Here is a 20,824-nt window from a genome sequence, read left to right as displayed (position 1 = left end):
TCTCCTCTGACTCTCTTCCCTCCCGCCGTAGCATCTCCCGCATCCTGGCGTAGTTCTCCGGGACCGGAGTGCGAGAGCCGCTGTGTTTCTGACTCCTCCGTGCTTCCGCAGTCCGCGGCGGCTGCAGTGAGAGAGGTTTTCCTTGACGGTGCGTGGAGCGGCGAGAGGAACCCCTTGCAGGATGAAGACGGTACTTTTAATGGTTTCTTCTTCGTCAGAGTACAGGCTGCTCGCCCTGAGGCTTTCAGCAGGGCGGCCTGCTTTGTTCGAGAGGCTCACCGCTTAGCTGACTGTGGGGAGGCTGGGTGTATGTTGAAGAGTTATAATAGCACCGATTTCATCTGTGTTGGTAAAAAGTGAGCTTTTGGGAATGACTGTAGTGATAGGACAAGGGGTAATGGGTTCAGGTTAGAAACAAAGAAGTTCTTTACTGTGAGGGTGTGAGGTACTGGAATGGGTTGCCCAAAGAAGTTGTGAATGCTCCATCCCTGTCAGTGTTCAAGGCCAGGTTGAACAGAGCCTTGGGTGGCAGGGTTTACTGTGAGGTGTCCCTGCCCATGGCAGGGGGCTCGAACTGGGTGATCTTAAGGTCCTTTCCAGTCCAAACCGTTTTGTGATTCTATGATGGAATTGTAAAAGTGCATCACGTAGTTAAGTCAGCATCACAGTTTTAGCAGTTTCTTCCTTGTAATGAGTTTTTTTAAATGAGTTATCTCTTGTGGTGCTTGAACATTTTAACAGGACTTTGTTGTTTGAGGTGGGCCTGAGCAGTTAATGTTCAGCAGTCCTGACTGTGAGGCGGTTGCATTTGTGGAACTGTGCAGACTTCGTTGTTTAATATTTTCTCTCTTTTGTTGGTAACACATGTAAAAGCTAGGATGTGCTTACATCCTGATATTTATATTCTTTTTTTTCCTGTATTAAAATTACCTTTGTGAGGCTCTTCCAGGTTTCTGACATAAGTAACTTTACCTCCTGGAGTGCTGTTTGTTGATTGCTTTTAAGGTGGTTCTTTGCTGTTGTACTCCTCTTTGTCATTTTAGCTTTCTGCCACAAGGAGACAAGGCAGTTAGCATGCCTTGTAGTTGTTCTGAATTCCTTTGGAGGTTGTGGTGTTGTACATCCCTATGAAACACTCACTGTGGTACACTTCACTGTTGATGAAGGTGCAGCTGAATTCTCTGTAGTATTCATATAGAAATGCGTGGCAAATTCTCAAGCCTGTTTTTTGCCCAGGTATCCCAAAACAGAGCTGAAAAGGGTTTAAGAAAGATGATTTTATTTGCTAGTCTTAAGAGTTCATGTTTAAATAGTAGAAAAAAACTTCGTGTTTACATAGTGGTTTTGTTTCTCTGAAGGATATCTAAGAAAACATGTCCTAAAGTTCCCACTTAAGGATTTTCTCAGGTGTAAGAATGTGTAGTGCTCACATTATTATACAACTTGATTGCTTAGTTACTGACAAGTGCTGAATTAGAAAAACTGCACTCAGCTTGAGCTTTCTCCTAGTTCATCTGTTCTTTCTCTCTTGACTTATTCTCAGAGATCTAATCTTGCCTCTGCAGTTACATGTACAGATTCAGGAGTGACAGTGTTACCGAAAATCTGAGCCAATTTACTTCTCTTTTTGTTTTAGCTAAAAGGAAATGTGCTTTTAAGACTTTCTGAAGCCTTAAAAAGTTCTGGTGCTTTTGGCACTGTATATGTCAGGTACAGCTCCTTCTTTCAGAGGGTCTGTAAGGTTTGCACTGCTTTCCCAACTGAAATTTGCTGGTTTTAGCCTCTGCTTTCTTTTGAATTTTTACATACAGAAGTTAAGCAGTCCTCTGAAGTGAGTCATACAATCATTGAGTTGGCATTCAATTGTTCCTTTCTTATCTGACCTCCTTTTTTTTTTAGAGGAAAAAAAAATCTTAGAGCTGTTTCATTGCAAATATTTTACAACACTTATGGAAGCCAAAGGATAGGGAAATTGCAGAAAGCCCAGACCTATTAAAAGATGATCCAGTTCCATTTTTTTGCGAGTCCGATGGTTATAACAGATCAGGAACAAATCAACTTCTTTTTTTTTGTTTTCAGATTGGATTCATTCCTTTTTACCTGCATGTGTGGGTTTTGGTTTGTTTTTGTTGTTTTTCTTTTTTTTTTTTGTTAACTTCTTGATACTTACAGTAACTGATATTTACTTAATAAAAATACAGCCACACACAGAGTGGGGAAAAATACATTTGTAAGTAAAAATATATAAGCTTAGAGATAACAGTACAAAAAGTGTATTATTGTTCCACGTTATAGTTGATATTTAAATTTGAAAAGTGTGCGAGGAGGAATTTATTGAGGTTTTGGACAGGGATGAGCGTCTTGAATTTTAGAGTGTGTCAGAATTCTGGGTATTGTGAACTTTTCTGTGTAAAAGCTGGTAAACTTTTCAGCTCTAAGTTCTCTCTAAGATGGCTCAGTTAGGAAGCTAACTTGCTAGATTATGTTCTTGTTATTACTAAAACTGTATTTGTTCATTATTGTCTTCAGATGACAGGATCAAACGAGTTCAAACTAAATCAAACTCCAGATGATGGTATTTCATCAGTGAAGTTTAGTCCAAACACATCACAGTTTCTGCTTGTTTCATCCTGGGACACAACTGTCCGGCTCTATGATGTTCCTGCCAACACCATGAGACTCAAATATCAGCATACAGGAGCTGTCCTGGACTGTGCTTTTTATGTAAGTGTGGGAGGTGGATTTTTATTTACTATTATTTTATGGACCTATAGTGGCCAAGGTACTTGAGAAATTGTCAGTGCCTGAAATTAAAGGGATAGTGAAATACCACCTAAAATCTAGTTTTGTTTCTTTATTTAAGAAAAACCTTCTGCCCATTCTTCTTTAATGAATGTTGTCCTAAATACAGATATTCCCTGTGAAGGGTGCAGGCACACAAGTAATTTACTCCTGGTAGAAGTGGTAGGCAAAAGTATTTTGAGCTGCTTTGTGCTGTTTCTGCAGTGCTCTGGTGAATTGTGTGCATGCTTCTTACGAAGAGTCATACTGGTGGTGTATAGCTGGAAATCATTATTCCCAATAAGTGCCCATAGCCCATTAGTCTTCTCTTTCACCTTCTCATACTGGTTGTTTGGGAGCATGGCATCATGTTCCCAAATACCAGATACCCGATTACTGTGTTTTTAATGCACTGGATTTGAAATATGCTTCAAGTTTATTAGTGCCACTTTTTGTTTTGCCTTTTTGGTGTCACATGTGTACTGGAAGGTTTCAACTAGCTTTTTTTTTTTTTCATTGTATTCTGACATGTCCTGTAGTAACTTGCTGTGTTACTGCATGTTTTAAGGATCAATTTAAATGTCCCATTTTTGTCCTTTTTTCACTGAACATTTTGTCACATAGTGTCGTGCTGTGGATCGATATGCATGTTCTCAAATGGTATCTGGCTTCTAGATTAGTTTTAGGAGGATTATGCTTCAGTCAGATGGAACTGGTTTAGGCTGGCAGTTGTTTAAAGAGAAGTATTATGTGCTTTGCTTTTACAACAATGGAAATAATTTGGTGTAGCCTTTAACTGCCTTTTAGTTTTAAATAATAAAAATATAGCTCAAAGTGCTTTACTTAAACATTTTGCAAAGCTTCTGTATCCTGCCTGTTTAGATCTGGGCCAGATCTTAACCTTGTGTCTGAATTCCCATCTTCCCCAAACTCCTGAAAGCAAGTCTTTTGTTGTGAGCCTGGAAGATTAAATGTATTACAGCCAGGGAAACTTAATGCATGTCAGAAGGTGAGCTCTTTCTTGCTTTATAGGATCCTACCCATGCCTGGAGTGGAGGATTAGATCAGCAACTGAAGATGCATGATTTAAACACGGACCAAGGTAAGCAGATTTGAGTTCTCTCAGTGGTCTCAACAACTGGCCTAAGTTCCATATTTATTTACTTAACAGAATATGTTTCCACTTTTTTAGATGAGGGATATTTAAGTACTAGATGCTTAAATCTGGATTTAAAGTGTCAGTGCTCAGCAGTCCCCTTTGCTGTGCAGCCCTTTCCGATTGCTGAGATGCAGAACTTCAGTCTACCTGAAGGCTCTTCTATAACACATTTAACAAAAGGCGTGAATATGTTGCTGCCAAACTGAGAGTTTAAACTTTCACCATGATGGACATTCATTGATGTATTTTACATGTGTATTTATTTACTTATTTGAAGGTGAAAATGGAAGGGAAGGAAATAGCTGTGTACTCCTCATGCTGACTGAGTTTCACCTCACATGTGTCTTTATCTAGCAGAATAACTGGTGACCCTAATAAGAACCTCCTAAAAGCATGGAAGCATTTGGCAGTTTGCCTGGAAGTTTGGTAGATGTCTGTTGTAGGATGCCTTGAGTTGAATTTCTGATGATCGTCCTGCTCTGCCTTAGGTTACTGTATCTCAATTAGTGGGAATTAGCTAAGCTGAAGTACAGCTTAGCATGTTATTTTTCAAAGGTTTGTGGTTTAGATGTATTTAAGAATGATCTTTCATATGTATGGCAGAATGTATATAAAGCTTTTGCTTTGTCAGACATCATGGCCTTACACTATATCTTGCTCAAAAGCAACAGCACCAATGCCTCATTGGTGCAAAATATGGAGCTGGTTTATTTTGTGTGTTTGTATGTGTGTTAAAGAGAAAAGTGAATCTCAGCCTGAGACAAAAGTGATCACTAGAACCAGCCAATAGCCATGGCTCAACAAGGTTGTACACACAGTGATGTTATGAAAAGGTCAAATGAATTCTGCTGTAGATGACTTTGTGGAAGTGTTTGTGTTAATATTAATATGTAATATTGATTCCTTTATTTTGTCATAATGTTCATACATACAGGCTCAAGTTGCTTTCTGTGTTAAAGGTGGTGATGCCATTTGATACTGAGCGCTTCTTTATACCTCTGAAGATCTCTCTGTGGCTGCCTAAAATTCTTAGCTTTCTCTCATAATCTCAGAAGACCAGTTCCAATTTAATAATCCTGATCTTTGCAGAAGTTATGTTTCCAAAGACTGAATTATCCTTAAAGGACTCCTGGCATATAAATACACCCATGGGAATGTCAGAAAATAGTTCATTCATACTGCAGTAGCGCGTCCTTCTTATTCTTTATTCAACGCATTCTTACTGTTTGTAAGCCAGTAAAGTTAAAATATATTGTGTTTTCTTACAGAAAACCTTGTTGGTGCCCATGATGCTCCTATCAGGTGTGTTGAGTATTGCCCAGAAGTGAATGTCATGGTGACTGGAAGCTGGGATCAAACAGTTAAACTGTGGGATCCCAGAACTCCTTGTAACGCAGGAACCTTCTCGCAACCGGAAAAGGTATGTACTGGATACTGTATTAAATAATACATCCAGTGCCTGATTCAACATCACCATACTGGGCACTGTCATAAACTGAATTGAATTTGAAAGATAGGTTTAATGCTTTTTAAACTGTGAAAACGTTGCCTTTTAAAATATTGATATTCAGAACATATTGTGATTTTTTTTTTTTTTTTTAGGTTGAGGCTTTGCGCTTTCATCAATAGGAGAGTGTAGCTTAATTCTTAGTGCTTGTGGTAGACCAAATGCTTATGATTTAAAACAAACTAGAGGAAGGAAAACTGAACAAAACCAGCATGTGACATTGATGTTAACATTTGTCTTAATTGTAATATGCATCATTGATTTCCTTAAATGTTGAGACTTTGATATAGCAGATCCTGGCAGTTACAAGGTCTGATTGCTTTGACATGTGTGTAGAGATACAGTAGGAGGCTTTTTATGTTGCCTGAAATAATATTTTTGGTGTTTTTTTTTTTTTACTTGTATTAAAAGACTGAACAGAATTGCTTTTATTGTAATTTACCTGTCATTGTACTAGTGTCTGTAAATTCAGACTTCTTCCTAATACTTAAATCCTCTGTGCTAATGGGAGATCAAGAGAAAAAAGGGAAAATGTGATGTCTTAAGCTATTTCTGATGGTTATATGGTGTGTTAATCTTTATGCTGCTTACGTTGGTGTCACTGGAAGAATTACAGAACAGTAATTTCTGTTCTTTTCATAGGCTCCTAAACACAGGCTGGGCTGCTGGATGATTTTACACAGGATTTTGTGCCTATACCTTTTATAAATCTCATTTTGCCCTGTTACATCATACTGTCAAGTCATAATTACGAGCCATCATTATGTTGCCTATTGCATCTAAATAGCTCTTACTTTTGTTACAGCATAGCTGAATCTACTTCTGGCAAGACCTTTGTTCAGAAGAAAGTAATTGCATTATTTCTAGGTTTTGATTTATAGGTGGATATAGCATGTAAAGAACTGTGATAAATTGCTGACAGAATATCATATAATGGACAGCCCCAGTGAATCAAGCTGCTTATTGGTTCAGCCAGGTTCATTATGTCATTGTTTTAATACTGCTTTTGATGAATGTGTACACCTACCCAGCTGCATGACAATGGTTTCATGTGATTTATGCTTGTGTGTGTGGAAAAAGAATACTTACTGTACAGGTGTGACATCAGTTTGTAAAGAAGACTTAAGATATTTAATGTTCCTTATGCCTTTATTGCTATACATGTATGCAAAAGTGTAAAAATTGATCACAAACTATTAATAATTGTATCAGTAATAGGGGAGACTTGAAAAACTGTTTTGTTAGTGTGTAACTGCTGTTGGATCAAAGTTTTCTTGCCCTTTTCATGGCAGTTGGCATCATGAGAAATTTTAATTAACTCTTGTGTGAACATTAAAGACATTTCCCATCTGAAGACCTCAATCTGAAGGTGGAAGTTCAGTAATCACATTTTAGAGTGAGAATGCATGCTGAGTGAGTGCTAATTGGTAAAGGAAGGCTTTTTCTGTCTCTATATGTACATATACCCACACACAAAGACACCCGTATGCTTAGATTTTATTAGAAATTAACTTCTTAAAAATAATCTCTCCAGAAATGTTTATAGCAAGTGAAAAGTTGTTTGATCTAATATTTCAGTGCAGACTTACCTGAACCAAACAGCTTTACCAGGCTTTGTCAGAGAACCAGAAAGTGAAACTAGGTGCTTGAGTGAAATTGTACGAGCAAATGCCAAAAGTAAATTGAATCCTCTTGGCAGGGTACCAGATCTCTTACACTTTTGATTCTGAGGTATATCCAGGATTTGTTTCCTATGTACTGAGCTGCATTAGCTCACTTTTTCAAAGCTCATTCTTGCAGTTTGCTCTTGTTAGCAGTTCTCCAGCAATAGGCAGCTGGATTCTGTCTTGTTTGTGTATCATCAATTTGTAATTAATTTGATAGCACGGAGGTTTTGACTGAACCTTTTTTTTCCTTTTCCTTTTTTTAATGTGTTTCCAGATTAACAGCACCCCAAGTAATATTTGGAAACAGAACAATTTATATGCTGAATATTTTAATGAGAAATTTGACACATGAAAGTTAGAACCTCTGAGCCAGTTTTTGGAGTGGAGTTGAAATTCTGAGTTGTGGTCTCTTTTAATGATGCAAAGCATATTGCTGCTTTCAGGTTCACTTTTGTCAAAGTATACAAAGCACTGAGAGTTTTTTTTTTTTAATGCTTTTTTGGCAATTTATTTCCCTTTATTAACATAGAGTTCAACTTGAAGTATTTTCTTTAAAAAGGAAAACCACATAATTCGGAGAAGAAAATGTGTGATGTGGTATTGTAGGAAAACTTCAGGATCATGCACTGATAGCAGGGAACACAAAACGAGCATACCAAGCAAAAATGAATTGCAATATCCATGCATTTCCCTCTTATTTCTTCTGTTTTCCTCTTGCCTTGAAATATCCAATACATTTAACAATTGAAATAATTTTGGAGGAAAACTTGAATGCTACTGATGTCCCTTTTGAATTTAACAAATACTTCTGTGCACATGTAGCATTTAGATCATGGGTAATACCAGCAGAAGGGAAACAATATGTGAAGATAATTTAGACATTGCTGAGATCTGGAGACTGGTAACTGAACAAATGTGCTTGGATTTTAGAATTACACAACTGCATATACATATTATTATTGCTATATATATAATCATTATATATATTGTTATTGGGGCTGCACTGGGCTTGATGTCTCAGTTATGTGCTAGGGTCCAGAATTAAGAGTGAGCTGTTGAAATGCTACATCAATGTCTTCTCACTAACCAGCTGCACACTACGATTGTGTATCCCAAAACTGAGTTATAAATTAAAGCTAAAAGGAATTCTATAGCTATTGACTTCATTGTGTAGCTGTTTTGTTATTCCATATTGCTGCCATTTTATATTGTTGGAAGAACAATGGATATTCAGGCCTAATGTTAAATGTTTTAATTTGTTTTTTAAAGGTCTACACGCTTTCTGTGTCTGGAGATAGGCTAATCGTGGGCACTGCAGGTCGGAGAGTGCTGGTGTGGGATTTGAGGAACATGGGTTATGTTCAGCAGCGAAGAGAATCAAGTCTGAAATACCAGACCCGCTGTATCAGAGCGTTTCCTAATAAGCAGGTATGGGGAGCATGGCAGTAATCACACTTCTGAATATTCTTTAGTAGAAATAGTGGTTTGTCTGTCAACTCTTCTCCATCTTTCTTTTGAAACAAATTCTGGTCTTCAGAAGTTTTGTAGGAGGGGAAAATAAACAGTGTTGAGGCTTCGAAGTTGACTCTTTGTAGTAGTGCAGTTCAGGAGTGTTTGTCACTGACTTACCAGCATATTAGGTTTTGTTTTTTTTTTTCCCCTCAGTTTTGTCTCCTTTTTAAGAATAACTTCATGCATCACAATGCCAACATGCAGTTAAGAAAACCCCAAAACCTCCACAAAGTTGCAGTAGCAGAGAGGAAAACAGAATTGGTTTGCTCAGCAGCCTTTATGTGTTGTAGTCCCAGGTTCTTCAGCAGGCAGGAGCAGGGTTCAGATTATATGAATGTCTTTTATGTCTTTTTCCTTTAACTCCGAGTCTGTCATGCACTCACAAACCTGGGATACATTACCTGGAGTTGTACAGTTGAGGTGATCATACTGTGTAGGTTAACACAGTGTATCAGTGGTATTTCTGAAGTGAAGGAAGATTAGCTTTTTCTGGCAAACTAATTTGGAAAGGGATTTTTCCTGTGTACATAGTGATAGTACAGGAATTGTGAGACTTAGTTACTTGTTCCTGAACTGGCATGAATGCTTTGTCCCTTTTCAGCTCTAGTTATAGTGAAACAAGCTGATCGTCCAGATTGTATGGTATTATGGATTTTAAAGAACCTTGCTATAGCTAGATATCATTACAATCCTATTTCTGAAAAGATCTATTATGGGCTTAACTCAGAAGTTATAATAAAAGCATCTCAGGTTGCTCTTAAGTCAGGACTGTAATGAACTGGATAAGTGAACACCACTTATAATCAAGTTTCACTGAAAATACTATTTCAACTTGAGTGTTTAGTTGCTAGTATAAAGCTCTGAACTAATTTGAATGTAATATAATTCTGAAACAGTCCCATGAGGATCTCTCATATTTCAGATATTGAAGCCTTGGGGAATAGGTGGGCAAATACAGAGTTGTTAACTCTTTAACATTTTCGTCCCCTCAAATCAGCTTTGTGTTTGGACCTGAAGGGTAATTAAAAGGTCTTGCTGTCAGCTTAAAACTATGGTGCTGATGCCATTGATTTGTGGTAACAGTTTCTGGCCCTACACAATCTAAGGCTTTTTGTTTCATCTATTGAATGTAAAGGGTATAAGATAAATTGGATTGCAATTTCTTTTCCAGTTGTAAACTACTAACATGTGCATATCCGATTTGGTTTTAGGGTTATGTTTTAAGTTCTATTGAAGGTCGTGTTGCTGTGGAATACTTGGATCCAAGTCCAGAAATTCAGAAGAAGAAATATGCATTCAAATGTCACCGTTTGAAGGAAAACAACATTGAGCAGATTTATCCAGTTAATGCAATTTCTTTCCATAATGTCCACAACACATTTGCTACAGGTAAAGTAGATAATCAGTGTTTTGGAACGTGTATCAGTTCCTTTAGTTTTGATTTAAATAGATTAGCCTTTACTTCATATAACTGACAGAGGGAAGACTCAGATGAGATCTTCCCTGTGAGGGTGCTGAGGCGCTGGTACAGGGTGCCCAGAGAAGCTGTGGCTGCCGTATCCCTGTCAGTCAGTGTTCAAGGCCCGGCTGGACAGGGCTTGGAGCAAGCTGCTCTAGTGGAAGGTGTCCCTACCCATGGCAGGGGTTGAAACTGGATGAGCTTTAAGGTCCCTTCCAACTCAAACCATTCCAGGATTCCCTATGTCATTCCTTTCTAATCATTTAAATTGCGTTTCTGGCAGTGAGCCGGGTTTTTAAAAGATTTGATGCTTTGAGAGTCAATGGCTTTAGCAGAGATTTTGAGAAATACTTGTGCTCTTTGCTGAATTATGCAACTCTGTATAACCCTGTGTTTTTACTGACAAAGTAATTCGGGTAGTTTTCTTTCCCGTCTTTTATTTTTGCTGTGTCTTTTCAGTGTTGCCAGCTCTAATTAACCGTTCTTAAAAACTTAAATTTCAGGAGGCTCCGATGGATTTGTAAATATTTGGGATCCCTTTAATAAAAAGCGTCTGTGTCAGTTCCATCGGTATCCCACAAGCATCGCATCGCTTGCCTTCAGCAATGATGGAACTACCCTTGCAATAGCTTCTTCATATATGTATGAAATGGATGACATTGAACATCCTGAAGATGGTATCTATATTCGCCAAGTGACAGATGCAGAAACAAAACCAAAGTGAGTATGCTTCACCTGTATTTGAGACTTTCTGAGCATTCATCCCAAGATTTATTAATTTTCCTAAATTCATGAATAGCATTATTGATGCCAGGAGATAGTGCAGCTTGACAGTAGGGTTAGTTTTGATTTTTATCTTGTTCGCCCAAGCTTTCAATATCCGTAGGTTGATAGACGGCTGATGGATAAAATTGTGCCTAGTTGTTTAGCAGGAGAAGAATGTCAAACTCTTATCCTTTTTGAATAGGTGCTATTATATGAAGCTGTGGAGTTATTGCTAGCTCATTGCTGCAAGAATTAAGGGAAGAATTCAAGAATAATTTATTTGAGTAAATGTCACTCTGTTTGGAGATTTAAAACTTAGAATTAATGGGATCTTTACGCACCAAGCATGCACCTAGCTCTCACAGTTAGAAGTGAATCTAGATATTGTTCTAGAAAGGCTGTGTAAAATCAAGGAGAAGCTTTTTCAGTTCCCTTTTAATGGAGTTTGCTGTAACCCTCTGATAACACACTTCTCTATCATTGTTGCTGTCAAAATGGGGCAAAGTGATTGATGGGGGTAAAAGATTTCTGTGGAGCTTGCTTTGGCATGAATGTTACATGGAAAAATTGCCCTGACGGTGCAGAATTGCACTACTCTTAATTATGCTAGCACAGGAGCAGGTTTTATTTTCAAATTCATTGTGGTTTGTCAACTGCTTTTTCTTTTAATTGCTACTACTCAAACCGTCTTACACTTTATCTGGTTGTCTCCATTATTTAGTATCTAAATGGCTACACAAATAGGCATATGATAAAAGTTCTTGAGTTTAAAACCTCAAGGCCTTGCCTTCCTCCCTTAAAGTATGTAGCTTTGGAGCAGCCATTTTATGGCTGTGGAGATGTGAGGTGGAAATTGCAGAAGAATAAATCCACTGTTTCTCACTTAGGAGATGTTTGTTTTACACTGATCTTGATACTGGTGGAAAAATAAACCAGAATTAATTCAGGATTTATTTCTGGGTCTTCCACAAGTAATAAAAAAAATCCAAAGCTGGTAATTCACTTTTATTTTTAAAATCAGATTGCACTTATTACATTTAGGAGGGTTTAAAAAAGGTGGTAAAAGAATACTCACTGCTGCTTGTAGTAGTGAGAGCTGCTTTCAGTTATTTTTGTTCATTGCTAGTTATGGTTGCTAATTCTGTAGATGCTTCATTCTGCCCTGTGGAGATGGGCAGAATGAAGGAGGAGGTTAATCTACAATTAAACAATATTTCCTCTTGGCCCTCCATTATTTTCTGCAGCAGATGGTTCATCATTTCCTGGGCTGTTAAATACAGCAAGGTTAAGGTTAGACTCTTGGGAATCAGCTAGTTTTGAATCTTATTAGGCTGTAGAAGGAAAACTAATAAGAATACTCCTTAATATCATTTTGGGACTGTAAGCAATTATTTATTAGCAAACAATTGATCCCAGAAGGGCAAATTGTTTGAGTCAGTAATGAGCTGAGAAAAGACAGAGCATATCTGTGTATTTGGAAAATAATTGTAACGTAATTGCAATGCATTTAGACAGGCATCTTTTTGGACCTGTTTCTATCTTTAAATGAATTTCTGAAAACATTAACAAGGTTTATATGCTTTTCTGACATGTACAAGTTGCTTGTGCCAGCCTTGGGGCACTAAGAATGATGTGTAGATTTTAATGTTACGGTACCTTATTAATGTTACATCTCTGGTTCTAAACATAAGTTACTTAGGACAGAAGACTAATAGTTATTTCAGAGTGATCTTTTTGCTTATTAATTTGAATCAGCATTTCTGCACAATGCATTCTTAAATGCATTAAAATGATGCCACATTATGTGAAGAAAACTTGTCAAAAACAGTATCCTGATAAAAGTGAAAGCAGTCTTTCTATGCAAGTCTACTTTTATATAATGTTGAACGTCTTACTACTTACTATTACTTTAAATATCACCTGCTGAAATACAGTTTATTTGTTTCAGGTCTACTTAGAGGTCTGCTTTGACTTCTGGAGATACTACTTCTCTACAAGAGGTGCCCACCTGCTTCTAACAAGACTAAACTAAAACAATAGAAGTGAGAAGAACAGTCTTCGTACTGATGCTGTTTTTAACTTGGAGATATTTGTAGCATGTCTTAATCTGTCATTACTTTTTTTACAATGTTAGTGAAACTGTTTTATCTGCTATGGCCGCATTAGTTCAGTCCTGCAGGCAAGCTTTATAAAAACACATTTTGTTGTTTTTAATTATGAAAACTTCCAGTGATCTCCTAACTGTTCAATAAATATCCATAGTTTTTTGGAAAACAGAGACTTTGTGTAACAACCTTTACTGCTTGTGAAAGAAGTGTTAAGAGCAGACCAAAGTTGCAAGAATTCTTGAGTTCTAGGTTTTCCTGATGGAAAATTTCTCAACCTTTTGTCTTTTTCCAGTGAGGTGAACTAGGAATTTCTTCATCGCACAGGGATGCTGAGTCTCCAGGCAATCTTCTCACAGGGCTGTGAAAGCTTAAGGTTGTACTAGGTGGGCTTGTTCATTGTTACTGGAGAATCATTAATTCTTCCTGGAGGAAAGAACTTGAATATGTAGTGCTTTGGTTCTCTGTGTTTTTTATATACTGCATAGAAGCCTAAAGTTAATGATGCTTGGGAAGAACTGAGGGTAGAGGGGAGCAAACATAGAATTTCGGCCTGCAGCTGAGTGGTCTGTTCCAAGTATGCAGATCTGACCTGGTAGCCAAGGTTTATGGAGTAACACAAGTGGAAAGATAGAAAAGAGGAGTTTGCCTGGAGTGGAAATGTCATTCTGGCCATAAAACCTCATGAAAATCCACTGTTTCTCTGAATGCCCTGCTTGCCTTACTGCCAGCTGGTAAGAAGTATAATCTGTTGTCAAAGTTGTGTGTCAGCTTCTTGAGGATTTTGGAGTGGGGTGTGAGAAGATACTTCAACTTGGAGAAATTAAGAATTTCTCAGGAAAGTAGTATTAGCAGAACAACTTGGACACTGTATTTGGTCTTTTCTAAACGGGAAAGTAGATCTGATCAAGAGGCTAAACCTGCAAATCCATCCTTTGCTAAAAGAGTATATTCAGTGTGCAGATTCCTGACTGGTTTGTGGAAATGAAGGTAAATGCCTTCTGATCAGTACCACCAATAAAAGCCATTTCCTCCAACTCTGTAGAACAGACTGCTCTCTTAATAGTAGCTTGTATCAGGTGTTAGGGAAGTACTTCATTATGTGTTCGCTTTGCAGTGAATAGTAAGGAGGGACAGAACAAAGCTCCTGTGAGACTTACCAAAGATGATTAAGGTGTAAGTATTTTGGAGTGGTGATTGGATTCATACTTCCAACTTCTCTGAGTTATCAGTGCCTGTGTAGCCAGTGGGAGGACTTCATTACCTTTAAGAAAACAAACTTGCTGACAACAGGAATAGTAACCAATCGTTACAGAGAAGGTGGTGATGGAGAGGGAGCTGGGCTCTGTGCAGAAAGCTAACAACCTGGAGCTGTTACGAGGTAGACATAGTAAATGAGTTGTATGTGGAATGTGTTATAGTTTGGCATGTGCTAGGTATGGATTCTTTGACAATATAAACTGGTTTTGATAGGTTTGAAAAAAGCAAAGGTCTTCCTGAATCAAATATGAATAATATCCTCACTACAGTCGCAGCCTGTCTTCTGACTGATGTGCAGCACCCTATTTCTTCTAGTTTTGATTGACCTCTTTGTATTGAGGGTACATGACTCTGATGTTGGGCAAAGTTTGAATTGTATTTGTCGGCTTAGGAAGTGATGACACCCTGGTGTTTATTTTTCTTATTATGTTTGTTTATTTGAGGAATGCACTGATACAGAGGGTCTGGGGCTTAACAATGGGATCCAAAGGTTTCTGCAAGAATGAGTAGCAAAAAAGGTTGTAAGCTTAAATCCCTAGTTTGGGGGATAACTGTAGGCTGAAACAGCAGACTTCATGTTAAGTATGCTGTCAAGTGTTCCAGGATTTCATACCACAGTGTGTATGGGTATAAATATATATATATATTTGCAGAGCAAACATACAAAGTATCTGTTGTTTCTCCATCTCCTCACAGCTTAGTGTGTAATATTACAAAATACAGGATTGTGCCCACAAATAAATTGCTGTTACTTGGAAACACAATAGTGACCTTGCTTGTGGAGAAGAGAGACCTGAAGTGAGGATGGATCTGAAGAATGTGGGAAGGCAGAAACAGGTTGGGACAAATGAAAAAGGTGCTTAGTGATGATGTGGAGAAATGTGAAATGAAGAGAAGATATAGTGGGGACGTAAAGGAGTAGAACTGTGGGGAACAAAGTGAAATAAGAGCTAGACAGCATCCACGGAAACAAGGAATTGGGGGAATTCCAAATAATTTGGTTAACAAAATAGACAACATAAGCTGGACCTGATGCCACCTGTGCAACTTGTCATTGGTAAGTATTGGGGGCAAAACAACTGTTAATACTTGATGTACTTAGCTTAAAAATGATAGGGAAGTTCCTTGTGGTGTGTTGGTGTTTTATGTAAATGCTTGAAACAAGTCTGTAGAGGATGAATGAGACAACTGGGCATAATGGAGGAGGCATGTTGGTCAGAGCTACAGCTGTGTCCCTATGTTAGGTATGAGTATATGCAGTTAGAATACAGATAATTTCCTTTACAAGATTAATCTTTTATTAGCTTTCTTCTAGAAACATGGGTCAAGGCAGAGGTTCGTAAGCTGGAGAAGTCATGAAGCAAGCCTTTTCTGACCTATATAACAAGCAGCTGAACAAAGAAGGTATACTGACTCTTGATCAGAGGAATTGAGATCTAAAAAACCTTCTTAAGTCATTGCTCTTTGGATGGTTTTGAGGGCCATACAGAAAACATGGAGTCATAGCTGTCACTCTAATAGAGTCATCAATCACAGTTGACTGCTTGCAGGGAAAAATACCCCTAGTTGTCTCTCACAAGAGCCTCATAACACTGTGGTATTAGAAATCAAGTGGCATCTGTGCCCTGACTGTTCCAAAAGCCTGCTGGTAAATGTCCTTCTTGCTGTTGGCTGGTACTTTAAGATAATCAGTATATAGTTACTACGTTTGGGTCTGGAGCTTTGCTGTATCTCGGGTGTGATGTTTTGTGCTGTTACAGTTATATATTTTAAAAAGGGTGTCCTTTAGATAGGTGTTTTCCAAAGCAAAACCAGTCCCACCTCTGAGCTGCCAGCCCCAAACACAGAGACTTAAGTGATGCTGTTGAGAATGACCTTTCCAAAGCTGTGTAGGTGTTGCTAGCTCCATCTTCTTTAACTGTCTCTCACTTCTGTAGGTGTCCAGTAGTTTTTTACTGCCATGAAAACTGTAGTTACAGTCATACAGTCACGAAGTTCAGCAGTAATTCAGCTGGTGCATCGGTTAAGATAGCTGCCCAAAAGCTGGGTGTTTCTCTGCTGTTGGGTGCTCTTGCAAATGTTGGCCTAAATGACACGTCCGCCATCAGTGATTGGTATTAGTGGTCTGGAGCAGAACCCATTTCTTTTGACTAGCAGACATCTGTTCTGGTGATTACACCATTAGCTGCTTTTATGTTGTTTAGTATAATCATAACCACAACGCTAGTAATTTTTAGTCAATATGCAACTGATACAACTTCTAGTCCTCCAGCAAGGTGACATTTGCTCTGAAATGTGTGAGGCTTCTTTGTTCACAATAGTATTTAAACGATACTTTGTAATACATTCAGATATGTAGAATTTAGAAATGAGAAGTCAAACACAGGACTTGCCCGGATATTCTTATAACTAATATGCTCAAGGCAGTCTGTGAAGTGTGCCTTAATTCGTAAGGCTTGATTAGGGTAGTTTTGGCAATATAATACATTTTCCTATAGCATGAATAACACATACGAATGTGCTAATGCATGATAGCAACATGGGGGATGTAATAGGTCTTCAGAGCCTCCTGTGATTACCTGCAAAGTGGAAGGGAATAAACTGTTCTCCATGTCCGCTGGGACTGGGGCAAGGCATAATGAGTTTAAATTGCAGTAGAGATTAGTGCAGACATTAGGAAAAACTTTCCAAGTGTAAGGATGGTGAAGCCCAGGAATAAATTGCCCGGGGAAGCATTTGTGGACTTTCTCAAGCACAGGTTAGCCAAGGAATGGTGTGGTTTTAACCAGTTCCATCTTTGAGTAAGAAAGATAAGCTAGAGCTGATTGTACTTGCGATTGTTATGCTGCTGGATTTGTCTCTGATCATTCATTCACCTGCCATTGCTCCTGTTTGAGCAAACTTGTGTTCTTTTCAACCCATGCAGAGATTCCTATTTGTTTAAAACTTAAATTCTTAGGCTTTTATTTTCCTTCATGGCCCATACCACTATTACCAGACAAACTTGTTTTAGCTTTGAACCTGCCTGTGCTTACCAGCTTACCTGTCAGTGTGACCTGGCACACCAGAGCCAGTGGGTGCTGTCTTGCTCCACCAGGGACTGTCCCATTAAACAAGACCATGATACTTCTTAAGTTCCATGTATGTATTCATTTTGTAGGCAGTTCTGAATTTGCATAAGGTTAATAAAGCAAAGTACCCCATTCTTACTGGCTCTATAAACCCCCATTAAAGTTGCTTTTGGTAAAAATAGAGTGAGGTAGCATCAAATGAAAACAAAGCAAGCATTTATTCACTTTTGCCGAAGAGTCCCTAATTAAATTCAACTAAGCAAGGGTTGTTCTTGCCTGGGTGTGCTTTCTGCAGACCACACTGATCTGCAGTGACAACAGTGCAACAAAGACAACAATTGCCTTATTCTCAGTGCTGCACAGATGCATTGTAAGAAATGATTCAGGCTTGAGAATTTCTTCCCTAAATAGATAAGACCGCGAGAGGGTGAGAGAGAAGAATATTCTCATTCCACAGATGTCAACAAAGGCACAGAATAAGGAAGCGAATTTCCTTGTCACAGAGCAAAGGCAGGACTTGAACAGATGTCTTGATTCCTAGCTCATGTAATTGGTTTAATTTTTTCCCTCTGCTGTAGACTTCCAGGGGGGAGTTATTTGAGTTAATCTTTTTTATTCCTGTGATGTAATTTCTTCGTCAATCGAACGAAGAGTGCTTCTGTGTAAAGGTAAATGAGGCCAAATTGTGAGAGTTCAGATCCTTCACTGAATCTTCTTCAGTGCAAATGTTTCTTACACGACGGTACACTGTACACTATTGTGTTGATATATCGTACTGCTAAGTGGCATAAAGAGATTCCAATAGAATCCAAAGCTCACCTTTATTTAGTACTTTAGTGAAGGATAAATGTAGCAGGGTGGAAGTAGAAAAAGCAAATGTTTTTAGAGGTTGTGCTTTTAAAGACAGCAATAAAATGTGCCATCGTGTTTCTACCTGGTGTTATCTGGGCAGAAAAAATGTGTCCTTCAGGCCCTGCAAATCAAAGACTATTAAGAAATATTAAGTGGAGAATTTGTAATCAGCTTTGTGAAGCTCAAAGATAATGAAAACTGTACAGCTGTAGCCTGTGCAGCAGACAAAAGAGTGGAGACATCAAGAGTGTATGTGTGTGTGTGTGTGTGTATATATATATATATATATATATATATATATATAATCATAGAATAGTTAGGGTTGGAAAGGACCTTAAGATCATCACTTTCCAACCCCTGCCATGGGCAGGGACACCTCACACTAAACCATGTTACCCAAGGCTCTGTATAGATATAGATGTGTATATATAATATACATAGATATATACATGTCTATATCTATAAATATATATAATATATATATTTATATTATTTACCATGTTCCACACCCTCAGTTTCTGCTGTCTCTTACTGATGGATTGCTTTTCTTGTCCCACACAGACATTCCAAGTGCTGCTGGGGAGTGGATGGCCGCAGTTGCTGCAGTGCTACATGTGCAGCTTTGCATGCTGTATAATGCTCGTCTCTTGCTACATAGCTGTTGAGAAGCTGCAGGTATATTTTCCCCGAATGCAAACACATGGAGTATTTGTGAGTGGGAGAGGCCTCCCTGTTCCCAGTGTCATGAGAGCACATAGCCTGTTCTTTGACATTTGTTTTTAGATGTAAAATCACTGGTTTTGATTTCATCCTTCCTTGTGATAATCCGTACCATCCTCTGCATCATGTAAAGATGTCAACTGGTGACACACACTCTCATAAGATTAAATACCTTTCATATTTGTAAGTTACATGTTTTGAGAACATCACTTTGGCTTTTTCTCTTCCATCTACATTTTTTATGTTGGGATTGTTTGATCCTTCATGTGAAGGTTTTATATAGTGGCCTCCAAACACTGTTGCTGGAAGATGATGTTGTCTTAGCGGTAAGGTACCTGCCCTGTTTCTGTCAGAGCACATTAATTTCTCCTAATGAGATTTTGGAGAGAAACACTGGGAGAAGTATTTGTAGGTAAACTTTCCAAATGAAACGTCTGGCCCTGTGCAAAACCCTTCAGTCCCATACCATAAACTAAATGGCAGGAATATATATCTGGGGAAACGTATCTGTTCCTGTTTAAAATCTTTCTAAGATCATAGTGCTTGGTTTGAAAAGTAAAAGAAGTGCTTAAATCCTTGAATTTTTTCCCTTGGTTATAATGGAGTCACTGTTCTTTCCTTGTCATCTGCAATCCTCGAATGCTTTTAATCAAATCCTCGGGATTTAAATTATTTAACATCTTTTTGGGATTCCATTTTTTATTCCTAATTATACGCAAAAGATATATATCATGAAATATGCAGCATGTAATTGCGATTAAAGCGTACAGTCTCCCAAAAGATGGGTCTAACAGTTTTATACATCCAAAATTTAATTAGGCAGATAATGGGGTTAGAAGTGGGACTTGATAGGGTAGAGAAGGAAACTTTTGGAATTATGTATTTTTTTTAATGGAGCGGGAAATCAATATGGAAGCTGCAAATGCAAATCACAGTTGTATTTTGTTCCTGATCGCCACTTGGGTCTTCATTCTTCTTGTGTTGACAATCTTGAGACCAGTGCAAAAACTGAATGTATGTAGATAATGAACAAGTAATTCAATGAGTTGCAGAACAAAGCCTGTTTTTACAGAGTTGGGTCTTCTGGATGTTCCTTCTCAGATATCTGAGAAATCAAGTTTAGACTTAAACTCTTCCACAGTCAGGAGGAAGCTTTCCCCAGGTAGGTTTCTTGGCCCTTCTTTCCTGGGCACATTATTAAAGCTGTCTCCTCTGCTTGACTGCCTGCTTTCATGAGAGATACAGGAATTTGATATCTTTGAGACCTCCTTCCTCTGTCAAACTCAGTTGTAATTGGTCTATCAGTTCCAAAGTTATTAGGGGGATGAGAGGAGAAGGGGATGGGCAGACAGACACAGACAATTTCATTGCACAAATCTCATTTCCTTAGGGAACTGGAATAAAAAAATCAATTAAGGTTAAGACCCTCCAGTACCCTTCTTCAGTTTCTTTGTAAGAACAATGCCTTTCACTGAAGTATCCATGATACACAATATCCAGCACAGGGTAAAACCTATTTTGGCAGTTGTTTGCAAGTGTCCAAATACAGGATAAGAACCTGGCTGTGCTGTAAACAGTAGCTGAGAGTGCAGAGCCTTTGGCAGCAACAGGATTCACCCACTGCAGGTTGTAGTCTGATTGTATAGGTTCAAAAGGGCACAACCCACCTCTTATTATTACCATTGGTGAGTGTAACACCAGCGTTTCCAACACCCCTTGTGTGCTTCAGGGCTAATTTTACCATTGCTTTGTTCTTTGTGACATTTAAATTTCAGGTGCTGCTGTTCTGGGATGCACCTGAAAAGCCTCCTTATGACTTTCACCCAAAGAGAAACCACTGTGTGATCCCTTCATCCCTCAGGGCAGCATGTAACATAGGCAGGAGCTTTGCAGTAGGGTGAGGGAGAACATGGATGCTGGTTAGTGCACCTCATCATGTGCCTTTTCCAGCATCAGGAGTTTCCTA

General features: G+C 38.4%; 1 protein-coding gene across 1 annotated transcript; it reads left to right on the top strand.

Annotated features, from left to right (window-relative positions):
* Positions 1-2,495: 2,495 nt before the first annotated feature.
* Positions 2,496-10,809, top strand: BUB3 (BUB3 mitotic checkpoint protein). Its single transcript, XM_057417341.1, has 6 exons — positions 2,496-2,724; positions 3,814-3,883; positions 5,209-5,360; positions 8,384-8,542; positions 9,838-10,015; positions 10,589-10,809. Exons 1-6 carry the CDS (start codon positions 2,530-2,532, stop codon positions 10,807-10,809), a joined length of 975 nt encoding a protein of 324 aa, XP_057273324.1. The 5' UTR covers positions 2,496-2,529.
* Positions 10,810-20,824: the final 10,015 nt, after the last annotated feature.

Source organism: Pezoporus wallicus, unplaced genomic scaffold (assembly GCF_028554395.1).
Source record: "Pezoporus wallicus isolate ANWC-B61680 ecotype Strahan unplaced genomic scaffold, APGP_CSIRO_Pwel_v1 contig_8188, whole genome shotgun sequence".
Taxonomy (NCBI): Eukaryota; Metazoa; Chordata; class Aves; order Psittaciformes; family Psittacidae; genus Pezoporus; species Pezoporus wallicus.
This window is presented reverse-complemented; position numbering and strand designations above follow the sequence as displayed.

Excerpts from the sequence above, each read along its gene's own strand:
- BUB3 (XM_057417341.1), top strand. The coding sequence starts at position 2,530 with ATGACAGGATCAAACGAGTTCAAACTAAATCAAACTCCAGATGATGGT. Across the intron at positions 5,361-8,383 it reads CCTTCTCGCAACCGGAAAAG|GTCTACACGCTTTCTGTGTC; the intron begins GTATGTACTGGA and ends TGTTTTTTAAAG. Across the intron at positions 8,543-9,837 it reads GAGCGTTTCCTAATAAGCAG|GGTTATGTTTTAAGTTCTAT; the intron begins GTATGGGGAGCA and ends ATTTGGTTTTAG.